Here is a 20,295-nt window from a genome sequence, read left to right as displayed (position 1 = left end):
GCTCCTCCCCCAGTTCACATGCACTCTCTCTCTCAGAAAAAAAAAAAAAAACCTTAAAAAAAAAAAAAGGAAGACATTTGGTAGTCTCAGGTGATTCTTAAGAAGGAGCAAATTTAGGAGCCCTTAATGAGTTACCTTTATTGAAGTGAAGTTTGCCAACAAAATTATTTTTGTAAATGAGGGTTAATATGAAGTTCACCTATTTTCATGGCTTTGCAACGCTGTATTTGCTTTGGTGTAGAAAGAGAACCTCAAGCCTAAATGTGTCCTGGTTTTGCAGGTGCACCAGGAGATCGTGCTAGTGAGACCACATGAGGTCCAGGTCTGCCACGAGCCCAGAGTGCCAGAGTTCTGACTGTATAGGAATCTGGTGTCTGTCCCTACATGGCAAGACACAGGCTGGAAAAGCGAGGTGTCTGGTTCTACTGAGCCTTGGTGTAAAGCAGAGAAGAGGTAGGACTCAAATTCCTTTTGTACATTTCAGTTGAACCACTGTGACATTCTTGGGGATGGGTGGATTTCTTCATGATGTAACTGGGCTCAAGCAGAACATTTGTGCTTAGTGTCTCCTGGTTACCCAGCAAGACTGGGTGTTCAAAGGCTGGCTTTAAAATAGACTGGAAATAAGTGGGTGAGAAAATAAGTTGGAACAGGCAAGACTTTTTTTTTTATTATGAAATTTATTGTCAAATTGGTTTCCATACAACACCCAGTGCTCATCCCAGAAGGTGCCCTCCTCAATACCCATCACCCAACCTCCCCTCCCTCCCACCCCCCATCAACCCTCAGTTTGTTCTCAGTTTTTTGAGTCTCTTATGCTTTGGCTCTCTCCCGCTCTAACCTCTTTTTTTTTTTTTTTTTTTTTTGTCTTCCCCTCCCCCATGGTCTTCTGTTAAGTTTCTCAGGATCCACATAAGAGTGAAAACATATGGTATCTGTCTTTCTCTGTATGACTTATTTCACTTAGCATAACACTCTCCAGTTCCATCCACGTTGCTACAAAGGGCCATATTTCATTCTTTCTCATTGCCACGTAGTATTCCATTGTGTATATAAACCACAATTTCTTTATCCACTCATCAGTTGATGGACATTTAGGCTCTTTCCATAGTTTGGCTATTGTTGAGAGTGCTGCTATAAACATTGGGGTACAAGTGCCCCTATGTATCAGTACTCCTGTATCCCTTGGACAAATTCCTAGTAGTGCTATTGCTGGGTCATAGGGTAGGTCTATTTTTAATTTTTTGAGGAACCTCCACACTGTTTTCCAGAGCAGCTGCACCAGTTTGCATTCCCACCAACAGTGCAAGAGGGTTCCCGTTTCTCCACATCCTCTCCAGCATCTACAGTCTCCTGATTTGTTCATTTTAGCCACTCTGGTGTGAGGTGATATCTGAGTGTGGTTTTGATTTGTATTTCCCTGATGAGGAGTGACATTGAGCATCTTTTCATGTGCCTTTTGGCCATCTGGATGTCTTTTTTTTTTTTTTTTAACGTTTATTTATTTTTGAGACAGAAAGAGACAGAGCATGAATGGGGGAGGGTCAGGGAGAGAGGGAGACACAGAATCCGAAACAGGCTCAATGCTCCGAGCTGTTAGCACAGAGCCTGACGCGGGGCTCGAACTCATGATCGTGAGATCATGACCTGAGCAGAAGTTGGACGCCCAACCGACTGAGTCACCCAGGCGCCCTTGGATGTCTTCTTTAGAGAAGTGTCTATTCATGTTTTCTGCCCATTTCTTCACTGGATTATTTGTTTTTCGGGTGTGGAGTTTGGTGAGCTCTTTATAGATTTTGGATACTAGCCCTTTGTCCGATATCTCATTTGCAAATATCTTTTCCATTCCGTTGGTTGCCTTTTAGTTTTGTTGATTGTTTCCTTTGCTGTGCAGAAGCTTTTTATCTTCATGAGGTCCCAATAGTTCATTTTTGCTTTTAATTCCCTTGCCTTTGGGGATGTGTCAAGTAAGAAATTGCTGTGGCTGAGGTCAGAGAGTTTTTTGCCTGCTTTCTCCTCTAGGGTTTTGATGGTTTCCTGTCTCACATTCAGGTCCTTTATCCATTTTGAGTTTGTTTTTGTGAATGGTGTAAGAAAGTGGTCTAGTTTCATCCTTCTGCATGTTGCTGTCCAGTTCTCCCAGCACCATTTGTTAAAGAGACTGTCTTTTTTCCATTGGATGTTCTTTCCTGCTTTGTCAAAGATTAGTTGGCCATACTTTTGTGGGTCTAGTTCTGGGTTTTCTATTCTATTCCATTGGTCTATGTGTCTGTTTTTGTGCCAATACCATGCTGTCTTGATGATTACAGCTTTGTAGTAGAGGCTAAAGTCTGGGATTGTGATGCCTCCTGCTTTGGTCTTCTTCAAAATTACTTTGGCTATTCGGGGCCTTTTGTGGTTCCATACAAATTTTAGGATTGCTTGTTCTATCTTCAAGAAGAATGTTGGTGCAATTTTGATTGGGATTGCACTGAATGTGTAGGTAGCTTTGGGTAGTATTGACATTTTAACAATATTTATTCTTCCAATCCATGGGCATGGAATGTTTTTCCATTTCTTTATATCTTCTTCAATTTCCTTCATAAGCTTTCTATAGTTTTCAGCATACAGATCTTTTACATCTTTGGTTAGGTTTATTCCTAGGTATTTTATGCTTCTTGGTGCAACTGTGAATGGGATCAGTTTCTTTATTTGTCTTTTTGTTGCTTCATTATTAGTGTATAAGAATGCAACTGATTTCTGTACATTGATTTTGTATCCTGCGACTTTGCTGAATTCATGTATCAGTTCTAGCAGACTTTTAGTGGAGTCTATTGGCTTTTCCATGTATAATATCATGTCATCTGCAAAAAGTGAAAGCTTAACTTCATCTTTGCCAATTTTGATGCCTTTCATTTCCTTTTGTTGTCTGATTGCTGATGCTAGCACTACCAACACTATGTTAAACAACAGCGGTGAGAGTGGACACCCCTGTCGTGTTCCTGATCTCAGGGGGAAAGCTCTCAGTTTTTCCCCATTGAGGATGATATTAGCTGTGGGTTTTTCATAAATGGCTTTTATGATGTTTAAGTATGTTCCTTCTACCCCGACTTTCTTGAGGGTTTTTATTAAGAATTTTGTCAAATTTTGTCAAATGCTTTTTCTGCATTGATTGACAGGATCATATGGTTCTTATCTTTTCTTTTATTAATGTGATATATCACATTGATTTGTGAATGTTGAACCAGCCCTGCAGCCCAGGAATGAATCCCACTTGATCATGGTGAATAATTCTTTTTATATGCTGTTGAATTTGATTTGCTAGTATCTTATTGAGAATTTTTGCATCCATATTCATCAGGGATATTGGCGTGTAGTTCTCTTTTTTTACTGGGTGTCTGTCTGGTTTAGGAATCAAAGTAATACTGGCTTCATAGAATGAGTCTGGAAGTTTTCCTTCCCTTTCTATTTTTTTGGAACAGCTTGAGAATGATAGGTATTATCTCTGCTTTAAATGTCTGGTAGAATTCCTCTGAGAAGCCATCTGGTCCTGGACTCTTATTTGTTGGGAGATTTTTGATATTCAATTCTTCGCTGGTTATGGGTCTGTTCAAGCTTTCTATTTCTTCCTGTTTGAGTTTTGGAAGTGTGTGGGTGTTTAGGAATTTGTCCATTTCTTCCAGGTTGTCCAGTTTGTTGGCATATAATTTTTCATAGTATTCCCTAATAATTGCTTGTATTTCTGAGGGATTGGTTGTAATAATTCCATTTTCATTCATGATTTTATCTATTTGGGTCATCTCCCTTTTCTTTTTGAGAAGCCTAGCTAGAGGTTTATCAATTTTGTTTATTTTTTCAAAAAACCAACTCTTTGTTTCATTGATCTGCTCTACAGTTTTTTTTTTTTTAGATTCTATATTGTTTATTTCTGCTCTGATCTTTATTATTTCTCTTCTTCTGTTGGGTTTGGGGTGTCTTTGCTGTTCTGCTTCCATTTCCTTTAGGTGTGCTGTTAGATTTTGTATTTGGGATTTTTCTTGTTTCTGGAGATAGGCCTTGCAATGTATTTTCCTCTCAGGACTGCCTTTGCTGCATTCCAAAGCATTTGGATTGTTGTATTTTCATTTTCATTTGTTTCCATATATTTCTTAATTTCTTCTCTAATTGCCTGGTTGACCCATTCATTCTTTAGTAGGGTGTTCTTTAACCTCCATGCTTTTGGAGGTTTTCTAGACTTTTTCCTGTGGTTGATTTCAAGTTTCATAGCATTGTGGTCTGAAAGTGTGCATGGCATGATCTCAATTCTTTTATACTACTTAAGGGCTGTTTTGTGACCCAGTATGTGATCTTAGAGAATGTTCCATGTGCACTCTAGAAGAAAGTATATTCTGCTGCTTTAGGATGAAAAGTTCTGAATGTATCTGTCAAGTTCATCTGGTCTAGTATATCATTCAGGGCCCTTGTTTCTTTATTGATTCTCTGTCTATATGATCTGTCCATTGTTTTAAGTGGAGTATTAAAGTCTCCTGCAATTACCACATTCTTATCAATAAGATTGCTTATGTTTGTGATTGTTTTATATATTTGGGGGCTTCCATATTTGGTGCATAGACATTTATATTTGTTAGCTCTTCCTGATGGATAGACCCTGTAATTATTATATAATGCCCTTCTTCATCTTGTTACAGCCTTTAATATAAAGTCTAGTTTGTCTGATATAAGTATGGCTACTCCAGCTTTGTTTTGACTTCCAGTAGCATGATAGATAGATCTCCATCCCTTCACTTTCAATCTGAAGGTGTCCTCAGGTCTAAAATGAGTCTCTTGGGGCCCCTGGGTGGCTCAGTTGGTTAAGCGGCCGACTTAGGCTCAGGTCATGATCTTGCGGTCTGTGACCTGTCACAGGCTCTGTGCTGACAGCTCGGAGCCTGGAGCGTGTTTCAGAATCTGTGTCTTCCTCTCTCTGACCCTCCCCCGTTCATGCTCTGTCTCTGTCTCAAAAATAAATAAACTTTTAAAAAAAATAAAAAAAAAATAAAATGAGTCTCTTGTAGACAGAAAATAGATGAGTCTTGTTTTTTTTATCCATTCTGACACCCTATGTCTTTTGGTTGGAGCATTTAGCCCATTTCTATTCAGTGTTATTATTGAAAGATATGGGTTTAGTCATTGTGGTATCTGTAGGTTTCATGCTTGTAGTGATGTCTCTGGTACTTTGTGATCCTTGCAACATTTCACTTTCAGAGTCCCCCTTAGGGTCTCTTGTAGGGCTGGTTTAGTGGTGATGAGTTCCTTCAGTTTTTGTTTGGGAGGACCTTTATCTCTCCTCCTATTCTGAATGACAGACTTGCTGGGTAAAGGATTCTTGGCTGCCTATTTTTTCTGTTCATCACATTGAAGATTTCCTGCCATTCCTTTCTGGCCTGCCAAGTTTCAGTAGATAGGTCTGATACTACCCTTATGTGTCTACCTTTGTATGTTAGGGCCCATTTATACCTAGCTGCTTTCAGAATTCTCTCTTTATCCTTGTATTTTGCCAGTTTCACTATGGTATGTCGTGTGGAAGATTGATTCAAGTTATGTCCGATGGGAGTTCTCTGTGCCTCTTGGATTTCAATGCCCTTTTCCTTCCCCAGATCAGGGAAGTTCTCAGCTATGATTTGTTCAAGTACACCTTCAGCCCCTTTCTCTCTCTCTTCTTCTTCTGGAATTCCTATGATACAGATATTGTTCCATTTGATTGCATCACTTAGTTCTCTAATTCTCCCCTCATACTCCTGGATTTTTTTTATCTCTCTTTTTCTCAGCTTCCTCTTTTTCCATAATTTTATCTTCTAATTCACCTATTCTCTCCTCTGCCTCTTCAACTGCAGCTCATTTATAGCATTTTTTAGCTCCTCCTGTTTCTTAGTCCCTTGATCTCTGTAGCAATAGATTCTGTGCTGTCCTCTATACTTTTTTCAAGCCCAGCGATTAATTTTATGACTATTATTTTAAATTCATTTTGTTATACTGTTTAAATCGTTTTTGATCAGTTCATTAGCTGTCACTACTTCCTGGAGTTTCTTTTGAGGAGAATTCTTCCGTTTTGTCATTTTGGATAGTCCCTGGAGTGGCACAGAACTACAGGGCTCTTCTTCTGTGTTGTCTGGAGTAACTTGCGTTGGTGGGTGGGGCTGCAGTCAGACCTGATGTCTGCACCCAGCCCACCGCTGGGGCCACAGTCAGACTGGTGTGTGCCTTATCTTCCCCTCTCCCAGAGGCAGGACTCACTGTGGAGTGGTGTGGCCCCTGTCTGGGCTACTTGCACACTGCCAGGCTTGTGGTGCTGCTTCTATGGGATCTGGCATATTAGCCGGGGTGGATCCACAAGGTGCACAGGGGTGGGAGGGAGGCAGACCCTCAGAGGGATGGATCCACAGAAGCATAGCATTGGGTGTTTGCGCAGTGCAAGGAAGTTTGGTGGCGGGAACTTGTTCCCTTTAGAATTTCGGCTGGGGGTGGGAGAGGGAAATGGCGCTTGCCAGCACTTTTGTTGCCCCGTGGAGCTCTGTCCTTCCAGGGACTCAACAACTCTCCCTCCCGTTGTCCTCTAGCCGTCCCACTCTCCGAGCAGAGCTGTTGACTTATAACATTCCAGATGTTAAGTCCTACTGGCTGTCAGAACTCATGCATTCCGGCCCCTCCGCTTTTGCAAGCCAGACTTGGGGGCTCTGCATTGCCAGGCAGGCTGCCCCTCCACCGTCCCAGCTCCCTCCTGCCAGTCCGTGTAGCGCGCACCGCCTTTCCACCCTTCCTACCCTCTTCCGTGGGCCTCTTGTCCATGCTTGGCTCCGGAGAATCTGTTCTGCTAGTCTTCTGGTGGTTTTCTGGGTTATTTAGTGCGATGTGGGTGGAATCTAAGTGATCAGCAGGACGCGGTGAGCCCAGCATCCTCCTACACCGCCATCTTCTGGGAGTGGGGGCAGGGGGAAGAAACCAGGAAAGACTTTCTGAAAGATTAAACCAAACTGACACTATTGTGGCATACCCAGCTTACCTGGTATGTGTGTATGTGTTATTTCTACAGGTACCATTTGGAGGATTTGTGGGAGTTTTAAAATTGGAAAAGGGTCAACACTCTTCTATTTAAAAGGAAGAAGACATATTAGATGTGTGCATTTTTTTCTATCAGGGACCTTCAATGACCACCGTGGAAAGACACGGAATTTAGACCATAGGAGGTTCCAGCCACGATAAATCAAACTGCATAGAATAAGACAATGATAGAAGCGTGTACTTTGGGGTGAGAGAATCCAAATAAATTAATCTTGCTGTAAAGAAGAGACACACAACAATTCAAGGCTTTTGAAAAAAGCATCATTTATTTCAAAGTACAACACAAAGTTGTATTTTTAAGAAATACACATTCAATCTTGTATTTCAAGACTTGGCTATGTGCATTTCAGTTTATCTTTAAAATAAATTCAGGTATACAAATGGTACATACCTCAAGTACAAACAGCACAGAAAATGCATATGGTCTCAACCGAATGTTTTTACATTCATTCACTGTTCTTAAAGTTGACTTACATTTCTGTAATCTGCTTTTAAACCAAGACAGCCTTATTTTAAAAAAATACTCTGTATTTTTCAGCACAAAGTCCTCATACGTTTTTAAAATTAGATCTTGGCGCATAATATTGTGAAATTATTAAAAACCAAACTTGGTAATTTAATAAAATTGTCACATGCCAGGACTTCTGATTCAACTCAAATTATTTCCTTAGCTGTAAATGTCAAATTTGTGTTCATACAGATAAATAAAGGATGGAAGAAGACAGGTGGTGGAAACTTGATAGCAGTTAAGGTTTTCAGATGTACAGGCCTTATTAGAGTTTGTGGCTGAGTCCAGACTTTTCCCTAAAAGCACAACAGCAAATCTCATATTATCGTAATTGCAAGAAAGATCTGAAAGAAGCGAGTGGTACGAGCCTGCCCTGCTTGAATCTGTTTTGCAAAGATGAGGAGGGTGGGGAGTGGGAAGCTACAGCAGTAACAGCCTTAAAAGATGTCTCAAAAACTGGCATATCATGATCTAGATGAGGGGCCCCCACTTTTTTTTTTTTTTTTTTTGCCTAATTTCAATTCTCATGAGGGAAGTGCGAATTAGACCAAGGGTCAGAGCTTCTTCTTCCGATTGTGGGGCTCCATATCCGCCACGGGTTGTACGTTTGCCCCAGATCATCGGCCGGACTGGAGGTGGAGGGAGCATGAGGAGCAGAGGAGGTCTCTGTGCCCATGAGGCCGATGCTTGGCAGCGTGCTGGCTGGGGTGGAGAAGGGCAGGGTGCTATTCAGGCTGCTGGACCAGATCGAGTTGCAGAATGGAGTGGTGGACCACAAGCTGCTGGTGTTGCCGAGGATCGACTGACAAGACAGAAAACGTAGCATGGAGCATCGGGGCTGACAGGCGCGCAGGTGGGACGTGGGTGAAGGTTAGGCTACAAACCGGGACTGGGCCGCAGCTTCGATAACCTTCTTTATCTTGTATATAAATGTTTCATATATACGGGCATCTCAGGGTCTGGTGTTTTAAAGAAAGGTTGGCAAACTACAGTCGGAGGGCCAAATCCAGCCCTGCCTGTTTCTGTCCACAGGAGGTCTGCCGGAACACGGCCGCACCTGCCTGTGGCCGTGCTGTCCCACTACTTCTGTGCTGCCGTGGCGCAGGTGAGCAGACGCTACAGAAGCAGCAGGGCCCGCAAAGCCTAAGATCTTTCCTGACCCCTGTTTGAAAGGCACCTTAACCATTCTTTAAAAATGAAGCTAGAATGATTACAGTGAAGATAAGTTTGAAATCCATGAAGGTAAAATATCTCCTGTTCAACCCTGCTTGTCTAATTTAGTTTTCCTGAGAATGAAGAAAGAATCACAGTGGGATATTTTTTTCTGTCATAATTTTGTGAAAGCTGAAACCAGTAATTATTTTCCTTGGTAAGAATACTTTTTTGGTGCATGGTCTTTACGGAAAAATTTAGCTGAGAAACGCACACTGGAAAAGCTCAAGACACAGGTGTTTCTCAGAAGCAAAATAAATGTGACCCTCCAGCAGCTTGCTCCTGGGGGGCTGAGGGGCTGTAGGATGGAGAGGGTGAAGGCCACCCTCAGTCGCTGTCTGGCCCCAGCCACAGGTGGGGCAGATTTACAGGTTGGGAAGATGCTGGAATGACTTTTCTCTACTAGGAGACCAAACCCACAGCTGCTCATTTGTTGTTTCTATAATTTGACTGTAACAGCTCTGAAGAATACTGATGGATCACTCTGGCAGAGTATGAACACAGCAATGGAGACAATAAAAGAACTAACCTGACCCTTCCACATTGCTCTCTGGCTTTTATAACGGTGCCAGTGCCGCCTGAGTGACAGTGACAGCAGTAATAATGAGGGTTCAGGTGAGGCCCAAGCCCCAAGTACTCACAGAGGCCGTGTGGGTCGGGGAACCGGAGCTGGCTGGCCAGGAAGGGCTGGGATCCGTTGCTGGAGAGTCCCAAAGGTAGGAAGGGCCACTACTAAACTCGTTCCAGCCCCTCTGGGAGGCCTGATTGCACGACCGAGATAACCCGAGTTTGCTGAAAACTTCTGCAAGTAAGGAAGCAATCAATTCTGTATCTTAGGTTGCCACACTCACTCATGTAGGACAAGATGGGGCATTCAGAGGCACATGTCCCCCCACTGCTCACTTGGAGTCTCACACCTGCTCTGCCAGCTCCCACCACACCCCAGGGAGGATGGGGAACAGGGGGCGTTCCCCACAACACAGGCACATGGCACACAATCTGAGCTTTTTACCCACACCCATCACTGGATGACATCAAGTGCAAATACCCCGTCTCTGACATGACCGTGGTGAATGCAAAGCTTGCGCTGTTGCCTCTAATTCTGGACAGCAAGTAAGGAGCCCAGCACAGCCAGGAGTTGTATTTCAGACGCAAAATCCTTTCTCGAAGTTCTTAAATGCTGGGAATACAAACCAACCGGCACTCCCAGCACTAAGCTCGTGCCTTTGGCTTTGGGCCTGTGGGGAGGTGGATGTGGAACAAGAGACCCTTTTGAGAGCTTCACGCTGGGCTTCCTTCTTCCCCGGGCTACAGTACCAGGGGCTGAGTGGGGCTGGGCTCCTGAGCACCTGTCTGGGAGAGAAGCCTCGGCCCCACTGCCTTAAAATCAGCCTGCGTATCTCATGTCTGTTGGGACCTGACTACAATGACGAAGAAACGCACCTTTTAGAAATATCTACTGAGTGACAGCCTTTCCTATTTCAGTGGGCCTCTTTACACAAACTAGACTTCGTCTTCCTCTCTTCTTTGTCTACAGGCTTATCATTTACAGGTCTAGTGTTAAACACTCACCACCAGTTAGGTTAAAAGAATTTCCGAATGCCGAGAATGAATTGAGGGGAGTGAAGTCGGGGCTGCCGGGGTTGCTGGCAGGACTCCACAGACCCGAGCTGGATGTTACAGGAGGAAAACACAACACACAGAGATGTACGGTGGTTAGTGGGGACAGGCCTATTACACACAGCCTCACAAACAGCAGACGCTGCTTCAACTGGGGGTGCTCAAATATTAAAGACAAAGGCAGAACTGGAACATGGCTTCTCTGCCATGAAGGATTAAGCACGGAGAGGTTCTGAGCTCCTATCCTACCATAAGCTGTGAGTTGGGTTCAAAGCAAGTGTTCTGAAGAGAAAATAGCTATTTTCTCCCTTATGTTTACTTTCTGGTAATGGGGGATTTATTTAAAAACTTTCAAATCTAGGACTCATTCCTTTTAGTGCAAAGTAGGTAAAATTGGGACTATCCTGACAGTGTTAACTGATATTTATCTGGGACCATGAGCCAAGGCAAGCACTGTATGTCGCCATGCCCAGTAGGATTGCTGTGGGTCAGGAAAGTGGCATGTCCAATAATTTACCATAAGCTGTCTAGCACTGGCTTCAATTTCCTTCTCAAGCACATTTTTGTTCTCCTATGTCTGATTATCAGATCACATCCTGTCCTGTGACAGACCATGATAATGAAGAAGGATGAGCATACATCTGAATCCCTGAGATGCCACATGTGCCTCCTTCCCTGTCGGGGGTGCCGCCAGAGGGAGCACAGCAAGTGGCTCTGATTCCACACAACAGACAGGGGTTTCTAGAGGTGCCTGATTGCTTTGATGGCCTACCTGTAATCTAGGGGAGACACAAGTATGGACAGAAGAGGCTAACTTGCCTTGAGGAACATTTATCTTTCGATTAAGAATGGTCTACTGTACCTGTCTGAGCCGTCGCTGTCAACAGGAGTGTGTGAAATGCCAAGGCTGCTGGAAAAATCTGTTTTGTTTGAAGAAACTTTAGCAAAGCCATTCCCTCCTGTAACAATACACTCTGAATCAATCAACTGGGCAATTCTGCCCTGCCCACAGCCCGGGTGTGACAGGTCCAACACCAAGCCACTCACCTGGGCTCTTGTCATACCCGGCTGTGACTGCAGCAAAAGTGGGGTTGCCGTTCTTGCCAGGGAGTGAGGCTGCTTTTGTCAGTTTGTGTTTGCTTCCATTTGGCTGCTTGGGTTTAGGGTCACTTGAAGGGAGAAGCAAAGACCAAGGTCATTCCTCATCAGCACTGTCCACAGCAGATGGCCGCTGGGGGCCCTTGTCTCAGGCGGTGGGACTGCCACAGGACTGAGTGCACACAGTACTTTCATCGCGGCCTGGCCCAGGGCAGCCCCCAGACCACAGCCCACCCTCATGTAAAATGCTCCCACACCTGAGACTGTGCAGTCTGATGGGACATAGGGACTTGGGGGAGAGGTACAAAAATATAGGGCCCCTAGGAAAGAGATGAGGGAGGGGATGAGCTGACTGGACGAGGGACTGGAAAGGCTGCAATCCCAGCAGAGAAGAGCACCAGAGAGGGAGCCAGCGGGTTGTAGAACGAGGGGAACAAGAGATTGCTGGTGGGCAACAAAGCTCGACAGGGCTCATCTCCTGCTCCTGTCAGGAGCCAGTGAGGGGCCTGATTCAGCAAGGTCCCAAGCAGGGCAGCCTGCCCCAGCCTCAGTGGTTACTGCCTCTTTGGCGAGAGATAAAAACTGGGCAGGGTTGCTGCAGGTGGGTAGGTGGCTCCCCAAGGAAAGGCTGGGATGGTGATGGCACCTGAGCTGTGCTTGCTGGGGGTGACACGCAGAGCTGACAGCAGTGCGGACACGCAGTAAGAACTTGTTACAGGCTCCTCACTCTCACTGCTAACTTAGGCAAATACAGTGGGGGCTCTGGACCTCCAGGGAGGAGTGCAGTTGGGAGGCTGCCTCCCATGGGCACAGCACTTCCGGCAGCACCTCTTGTGACAGCCAGGCTTGTGCCAGACCCTGGTCTTTTAACTGCTCAGCTCCACTGCCTTAAGCTCAAAAAAAATGTCCTGTAAAGCTACGTCCTCCATGCACAGGGCATCTGTAGATCTTCATTTAATACTCAGGATGCTTACTGACTCTAGAATTATAATGTAATTCTAAGTTAAATGATGAACCTGTTGGTTCCTGGGTGATGAAAGCTAACGACTGGAGTCTGGCATGGACATGGGAGCACTGACCCTGGGCAAGGGCAGAACACTGAACAGCACAGGTGTGAGAGGCAGGACAGGACAGCAGGCTGTGGCCACTGAGCATTTCCACTCGAAGGGGGCAAGCATCTGCAGAACTTAAGTTATCTGAAGAGTGGTGGAGCCAGGGACCCACCTGTTGGAGCTGCTGTTGACGATGCTGCTGTAGCTGCCCCGGGCTGCAAACGGGCAGGGGGCGGCGGGGGGAGAAGGAGAGGCAGGTGTCGGTGAGGTCTGGCGTTGTTTTAAGAAAATGTCTGCATTGAGGGTTTGCAGAGAAAGTTTATAAAGACTATCGGTAGCTGGAAATGAAAAATAAAAGGTCTCATTAATGTGTTTTGATTTTTACTCTTCAAAATTAGTTACTTTTGAGGTTCTGATACAATGCAGAACTCAAGTGCATCTACAAAGAAAAAAAGTAAAGCTTTTACATGTGTTCTGTTTAAAGGTCTGAAAGGAAAGAGGGAAGTCGTGTCTCTCTCTGCAGTAGGAGACTTCCCGAGAATCACCTGCACGACCCATCCTCTCTGTGCTCTGCAGGACCCTCCTGGACAGCTTCTCCCACCTCAGGCTGCGAAAGTGGCTTTCCCATGTCCTTCAGGCATGTGCAGGGAGAGCCAATGACTGGAACCTGAAAGAGTCTCTGTGCTTCCACCCAGGCTCACACCTGCAAAACATCCTTGAGTTCTAGTCCATGATGCTACCCCGCACTCCGCTGGCAGGCCTGGTGTGTGGCCGCCCCCAGTCCGTTTTTCAAGGATATGAGCTAACAGGAGTCCTGCTGCCCTTTAGGGTAATGTGTACACAGCTGTTTCAAAATCTTAAAAAATTTGTTTAAAACAGAAAAAACTTCTGTTGTGAAAAACCTATCCTGCTCTCACTAAAAGCAAATACATAGAACTTCGTTCAGCAAATGGTATCGTCTTGCATGTCCACCGTGTGCAGCGTGGTGGCATCCTGCTCCAGCTACTGCGAAACAGTCTCCATGGGCTCCCGGTGTGCAAGGCTGCCTTGCCTTGTCCTCCTCATTTTCCATCCCTGCCCAACACAGCTCTGTCCAGGTTGGCGCATTTCCACCTCATCCCCTCCTGATTCCCCTTCACGCCCTGTGCAAGCCCTGCCCACAGTGAGGACAGTTTGCTCTACTCCTGTTTTCTTTTTTTTTTTTTCCAACGTTTATTTATTTTTGGGACAGAGAGAGACAGAGCATGAACGGGGGAGGGGCAGAGAGAGAGGGAGACACAGAATCGGAAACAGGCTCCAGGCTCTGAGCCATCAGCCCAGAGCCCGACGCGGGGCTCGAACTCACGGACCGCGAGATCGTGACCTGGCTGAAGTCGGACGCTTAACCGACTGCGCCACCCAGGCGCCCCTCTACTCCTATTTTCTGTGAAGGGTCTGTTTCATCTCACTTCCAGAACAGAAGCCTGCTCAACACAGTGGTTCAACTTCCCTTGTGATTCTCTCCTGCACCAGTGGTTCCCCTAAACCCCCAGGGCTTGGGGCGTGGATAAAACCGCATGTTCCTTGGCTGTGTCAAGGCATCCGTTATGGTGTTGCCATGCTAAGCACACTTCTTGAAGCCCAAGGTATCCATTCACTCCCCATCTTCAGTGCCACCTTGTGATCTACCCCAAGAATTCTGACTTTCCTCAGTGGTGCTGGCATGTCACACACTGTCCTTGTCTCACCCCACCAACTTTCACCCGTGGTTATGTGGATAATCCTCACATGTTCTGTTGTCTGACTCGATATCCATGCTCAGGGCCCGTCTCAAATGCTATCTCCTATATGGGCCCTGCTCAAAGCTCTCCACCTTTCTGCCTGCCTCAAAAGCCCCTAACATAGTGTCTGTCTGATATCACCTCTATATTGTAGGGCCATTATCTGTACAACTGTCCTGACCCTTCCCTAGCCACTCCTTGTAGGACACCTTCTCTGACTCTGACCCCACCCCGCCCCCCGAAGTGAGCTGGGAACTGCCCACGCTGAAACGGGCCACACTCCGCCTTGTGTGTGCTCGCTCGCCCCAGGTGCCTGTCCTGGTGGGGGTAGGGGGGCAGTGTGTGGTGCATCCCTTGGCAGCTCTCCTTTAGTGGGATGTGTTTTACTGGGCCCAGTAGCTGCAGAAGCACTTACTAAATGTCAGAACAAAACAGGAGAAGAAAAGTCAGAAAAACATCTTATGGAATAATGCTTGATGTAGGAAGGGAAGATGGGGGAAGGTAAGGGGTGGCCAAAAATAGCACAGGGCATGTGCAATTAAGAGAACTTTTTGACTCAATATATTTCCTCTGTGGCTATTTGCCTTTTAATAACCCCTTGGATATGTTGTCTGTTTAAACCACGAAGTTATTCCAGGAGAATTTTCTCAGCATCTCCTATGGGTACAGGGCACCACGCTATAAGGGGTGCTACTTGGGGTAGAAAGATCTCTACACATGGATTCCCAGCGAAGCGCAGGCTTGCACAGCCCTGAGTGGAAAATGCTTTAATCCGCTGGGAACCCTAGGAAATGAGGCACTGCTAAGAGGGCTTGGAGGGTAGCAGTCTCAGCCAGAGAAATTATTAGCAAAGGGTGAAGGGAAAAAAAGACTGAGAAAGCAGGGGTGGAGGAAGTTTACTGGACTGATTCTTACTGGTTTCATATAGCAATATTGTGTATATAGTGGAGCCCTGCGAGAACTTTCTAGTAGGCTGGTGGTGAGAACAGAGAGGTTACAGGATGTGGGATCAACGTAAGGTATTCATTGGCTGAAAAAACAAAATAATTATGCAGATGTGGGCCTTGGAGCAAGTATACACTTTTTCCAGTGGCAAACCATCTAGCTGTATGACAGTGAGCTCTGCTCTGAGGCACTGGGCTCTCTCAGCCTTCGTGGATGGGCCTGGGGAGGAAACAGAGGCCCAAAGAACTGTGCTTTCCAAACATTTTCTTCTCCAGACCATTTGTCTCGCATTTCTCACATTTCTTCCCTCCTGAGGTGTGGAGCCAAACTCCCACTGGGTTGGATCTGGTCATCCTTCCCTCCTCTGTCCCAAAGGAGTGATGTCAGCATGTTCATCAGGTGCTACTTTGGTGACAACACCCGTCACAGCCAACGATCTTGTCTCAAAGGCTGTGTCCGGTGACGGCCCTCTTTACCACATCATGCGTTGTTACTCACACTAGCAGAGCTTATGTTTACTTTACTGGGCTACAGACAACCCCATGGAACTGGCTCCTCAGGGATGTTGTATTCCCAGTGCTGGAAACCTCCCTCTGTGGTGGAGGTAAGGTCTGTTTAATGCAGAACTGCCCAAGTCACAAACTATAAGCCTAGGACTGGTGTCTAGCTGAAACCTCAGAGGGGAATCTAAGGGGCAAAAAGCATCCAGCCTGGATGCAAGGACTACAGAGAGACTCGTGTGAGATCTCTTGAATGACAAGGGATTTAGGTTTATATCTCATCCCAGGCAAAAAACAGCATTAAAAAGTGCCAGGAAATCTCACGGCAAATAGGGGGCTACAGGTTTTAACACAGAAAGCGTCTCTTTCCATTGCGTATTTATGTAAGTGAAAATGTGAAAGATGCCACGCTTAATGTACATGGCACCTGGATTTCCAAGTTCTTTGATCTCATTCAACTTTGAGGGCTTCAGTCACCCACTATTCATTTAAATGTCCCTTCACCCCAAACAATCCTGTTGTTCAACCCTAATTTTCCCTTTGGCACAAACTGGCCAAGTGTGAGTTCTAACACTGTGGTGAATGTAGATGATCAGTCCTCAGGCTGGTCCTCTCTTGACCCCAAATCCTTATAATTAGGCCCCTCCCTGGGTTTGTCTCTGTTGTCTTCTATTTTGGGTCCTAAGTATCCAGGGCGAGGACCTCTCTTTTTAGTAGCCTGTGCTACTGTCATGATTTACTGCAGGCCAAATCGGACGAACAAGGTCAAGAAGCTAGTGAGAAAAATAATGAAAACTTCACACAGGAATGTGTTATGTTTTCCATAAACATATGGAAAAGATGTGGGTAAAGTTGAAAGAAGACTGAATTTTTACAAAAATGATTACACTGTAAACATATGAGGAACTAGTCAGAGAAGATACTGCTGAGTGAATGATTTCATAAAATAGTATTTCTTTGGATGATTCACTGCTCCAGCCAGATCTTCCCATTTTCTACACTGGGAAGTGGTGTGGTCTACCAGCTCTGAAAAAAAGAGTCCTAATGTGAATTGTCTGTCGGTTTCTCTGGTGTAAATACTCCTACCACAGCCAAACAAGCTATGACAGTTTCACAACTGGCAGACTATTGAACAATGGGTTTTTGCTGGCTGGTACAAGTGGGCTCTAGCAGACCACAGAGGCCAGGCCTCCTTTTAACACAAGATGCCCTGTGGAGTTTTCCTGCCCAATGTGGGGCACCATGGTTTCCAAATCTCCATACTTACAGCTGCCGGGTTTGTGAACTGGCACAGAATCCCATTCCGGTGGTGGAGAGTCTTTTTCACCCTCTGAGCTACTGGTGTTGCCTAGTTCTTGACTATTTGGGAGGAATTTTGCTAGGGCAGGTGGCCTGTTATCCACTAACTTATTTGTACCTGCACAAAAACCAGGGAAAAAAACCCATTAATGGAAAATAATTCCTTTCTTTCAGATCTGTTTCAACGAACCTTCTAATGAGGACAAGAATACCACCCTAGCCTTTTAAAGCACTGAAAACTACTAATCGATTACTGGCACCTCACAACTAATAATTACTAATACAATGAATTATGAAAATATATTACTCAAATGAAAATACCTTTTGTTTTCTGGGAATTTCGTGATTTGGATCCACTTGTCAATGCAGTTGGAAGAGGAATCTTGGTTGGGAGATTTCTGCGTTGTTTACTTTCCAGTGGGGGAGTATAGGAGAGCTCTAAAGAACTGAAAGACAGTTATGGATGGAAAATTCAAATTTATGCCTTTGTTTTACAGCAAAGAGTAGAAGTTACTGATCATGCTACAATTTCCATTGCATTTTCTAATCTAGCTTCCTTAGGCACTATGTAGTCATGATCCTAACTTAGCACTGGCTGCTTTCCAAACATTTCTAAGACTGTTCAGGAGACACTTGCAGATTTATCCTTTGCTATTCTGAGTGCTGACAAACTGAAGTCCATTATCTGAAAATCTGTAATGGGTCAGAGCACCTACCTCACATAATGTGTACAAAGCCTTTAGCACAAACTTGCCATTTTCGGGGTTGCTAACCACAGTTATTTTGCTCGTGAATGAGTCTCTCCCAGCATCTAGACTACTAGTGAGATTCTAGAATGTGGAGCCTCTGAAAGGTCTCAGACTTAAAATGTCAAGGCACCTGCTATCCAAAACTTTAAACACATTTTTTTCTCACAGAAACCACGAAATGAACCAGGGCTAAGTTCCTGGGTTGCCTATGAAAATCCATTAACTCACTGCAGAATAGCAGGACTGAACTACTTGCCTAAGGTCTAGGGTGAGTAGGGTGAGATGAATTTTCTTCTTTATTCTTGGAACTCAAGGTTAACCCTGGGCAAAAATTTAAATATTATTTTTATTTATTTAGAGTGTACATGTGTTCTAAAAGATTTAGAGGTAAGCTTAACATAATAAACATATATAAACAGAACTGGCTCTGAACTTCCTGTCCAACAAGGCAGAATGGCGGGCATGATGAGCTATTTTAAGTTTCCACAGCTTGATGAAGAAAACATTAAAATTTGTTGGCAGAGAAGCAATCTCTAGGACAAATGCGTAGGTGACCCATATAAGGTAGCAGTGTGAGCAGTGTAACTATCTGGGCCATAAGGACATTTTTTACCAAGTTGCTTCTGTAATGTCCACCAAGATCAAGTTGTAGGCTTGGGAAGGCCTCTGACAGGAGTTAAGCTAACAAGTCCAAGAAGGGCATTTTCTAGTGAAGGCTGAGACACAGCTTAGAGAACCCAGTGGCCCCTTACGAGAATTCTTCCAAAAATCATCAGTGATCTCCATCATCCTCCTGGTGATGGTCAGAAAACTGTCAGTTCAAGGCTGAGCTGATAGCTTGCTTTTCATTAAAAATCCGACAAAGTTTACTGGCTGATTTAGATGTTCTAAAATGGGTGTATCTCTGGCGATTTTCCACCTTAGTGTACTTCCTGTCCTGTCCCCAACCTTCAGGTGTGTGACCCCAACACCCCACTGTGGCCTCCCCCGCCCATGCTTCAGATTCTTTTATTTCTTTATGCACCACATCATCTTCCTTCCGTTGCTACGCCAACTTCTCACTTCTGGAAGGCAGCCAATTTCTGCTAGGTCCTGGGACAGGGACAGCCCATTATACTAATTCACACCTGATTTCAAAGGGCAGAAAGGTTCAAACCTTCCAGATAAAATAATACGTAAATATTATTAATAATATAAATACAGTTTAACAGAGGCTATTTACAAATATTTATATGGGTGTAAGGCAAAGGTCATTTTCTTTCTTTCGTTTCTCCATATTTCACACATTTTTTTTTTTAAAGTTTATTTATTTATTTTATTTTATTTTTTTAAAAAAATTTTTTTTTTTCAACGTTTATTTATTTTTGGGACAGAGAGAGACAGAGCATGAACGGGGGAGGGGCAGAGAGAGAGGGAGACACAGAATCGGAAACAGGCTCCAGGCTCTGAGCCATCAGCCCAGAGCCCGACGCGGGGCTCGAACTCACGGACCGCGAGATCGTGACCTGGCTGAAGTCGGACGCTTAACCGACTGCGCCACCCAGGCGCCCCTAAAGTTTATTTATTTTTGAGAGACAGAGACAGAGTGTGAGCGGAGGAGGGGCAGAGAGAGGGAGACACAGAATCCAAAGCAGGGTCCAGGCTCTGAGCTGTCAGCGCAGAGCCTGATGTGGGGTTCGAACTCATGAACCATGAGATCATGACCTGAGTTGAAGTCAGACACTTAACTGACTGAGCCACCTAGATGCCCCTCACAAAATTTTTTCTGAAAAAAGTTTTACTTATTTTTGAGAGAGTGCGTGTGCGTACCAGTGAGCAGGGGAGGGGCAGAGGGAGTAGGAGAGAATCCCAAGCAGGCTGTGCGCTAAGAGCATGGAGCTCAAATGTGGGGCTTGAACCCATGAAACTTGAGAACATGACCTGAGCAGAAATCAACAGTTGGACACTTAAGTGACTGAGCCACCCAGGTGCCCCTACAAATTTTCTATAATAAATAGGTATTACGTTTAGAATTAGTAAATGAGCTAACCAAAAATCCAAAGGGCTCAGTTAACCCAAATTATGTAGAATTTTTGGCAGGATAACAAACCGACATGAAAAAACACACTATTTACGGGCAAGATTATTAATGTACAGTTCTATGAATCTTCCAAGTCCTTCCCCTACTGACTGACAGTTATTTAAAAACAACATCTTAAAAAAAACACAAAGGCTCCCATGAAACAGACATCCAGTACTCTGGTGGTGGTGGCGGCAGAGGTGGGTGTGTGGAAGTTATTTTTAAGGAAGTCATTTATAAGTATGGGAGTGGGGGCTATTTATACAAAGTGTAACTCTGTGTCGCTATTAGTTGTGTCGTAAAATTAGTTGGTTTTTAAGAAAAACGGTGCCAAACAACTATTTTATTTTCGCTGATTCATACTTTGCTAAATTAAGCTAGATGATCTCTATCAAGAAACTTTTTTGAAGGCTTTG

At 44.7% G+C, this 20,295-nt stretch overlaps 1 protein-coding gene across 1 annotated transcript in view; it reads right to left on the bottom strand.

The window, feature by feature from the left end:
* Nucleotides 1-7,316: 7,316 nt before the first annotated feature.
* Nucleotides 7,317-20,295, bottom strand: part of TMEM131 (transmembrane protein 131) — a 246,218-nt gene continuing 233,239 nt past the window's right edge. The window contains exons 34-41 of the mRNA XM_045445797.1: nt 17,393-17,517; nt 17,040-17,189; nt 12,740-12,905; nt 11,465-11,586; nt 11,280-11,376; nt 10,370-10,467; nt 9,439-9,599; nt 7,317-8,387 (exon numbers count right to left, since the gene is read on the bottom strand). Of these exons, the coding sequence (XP_045301753.1) occupies nt 8,103-8,387; nt 9,439-9,599; nt 10,370-10,467; nt 11,280-11,376; nt 11,465-11,586; nt 12,740-12,905; nt 17,040-17,189; nt 17,393-17,517 (1,204 nt within the window). The 3' untranslated portion in view covers nt 7,317-8,102. The remainder of the gene's footprint in view (nt 8,388-9,438; nt 9,600-10,369; nt 10,468-11,279; nt 11,377-11,464; nt 11,587-12,739; nt 12,906-17,039; nt 17,190-17,392; nt 17,518-20,295) is intronic.

Source organism: Leopardus geoffroyi, chromosome A3, assembly GCF_018350155.1.
Source record: "Leopardus geoffroyi isolate Oge1 chromosome A3, O.geoffroyi_Oge1_pat1.0, whole genome shotgun sequence".
Lineage (NCBI taxonomy): Eukaryota > Metazoa > Chordata > Mammalia > Carnivora > Felidae > Leopardus > Leopardus geoffroyi.
The sequence above is the reverse complement of the archived record's forward strand: the minus strand, read 5'-3'. Positions and strand labels throughout refer to the sequence as shown.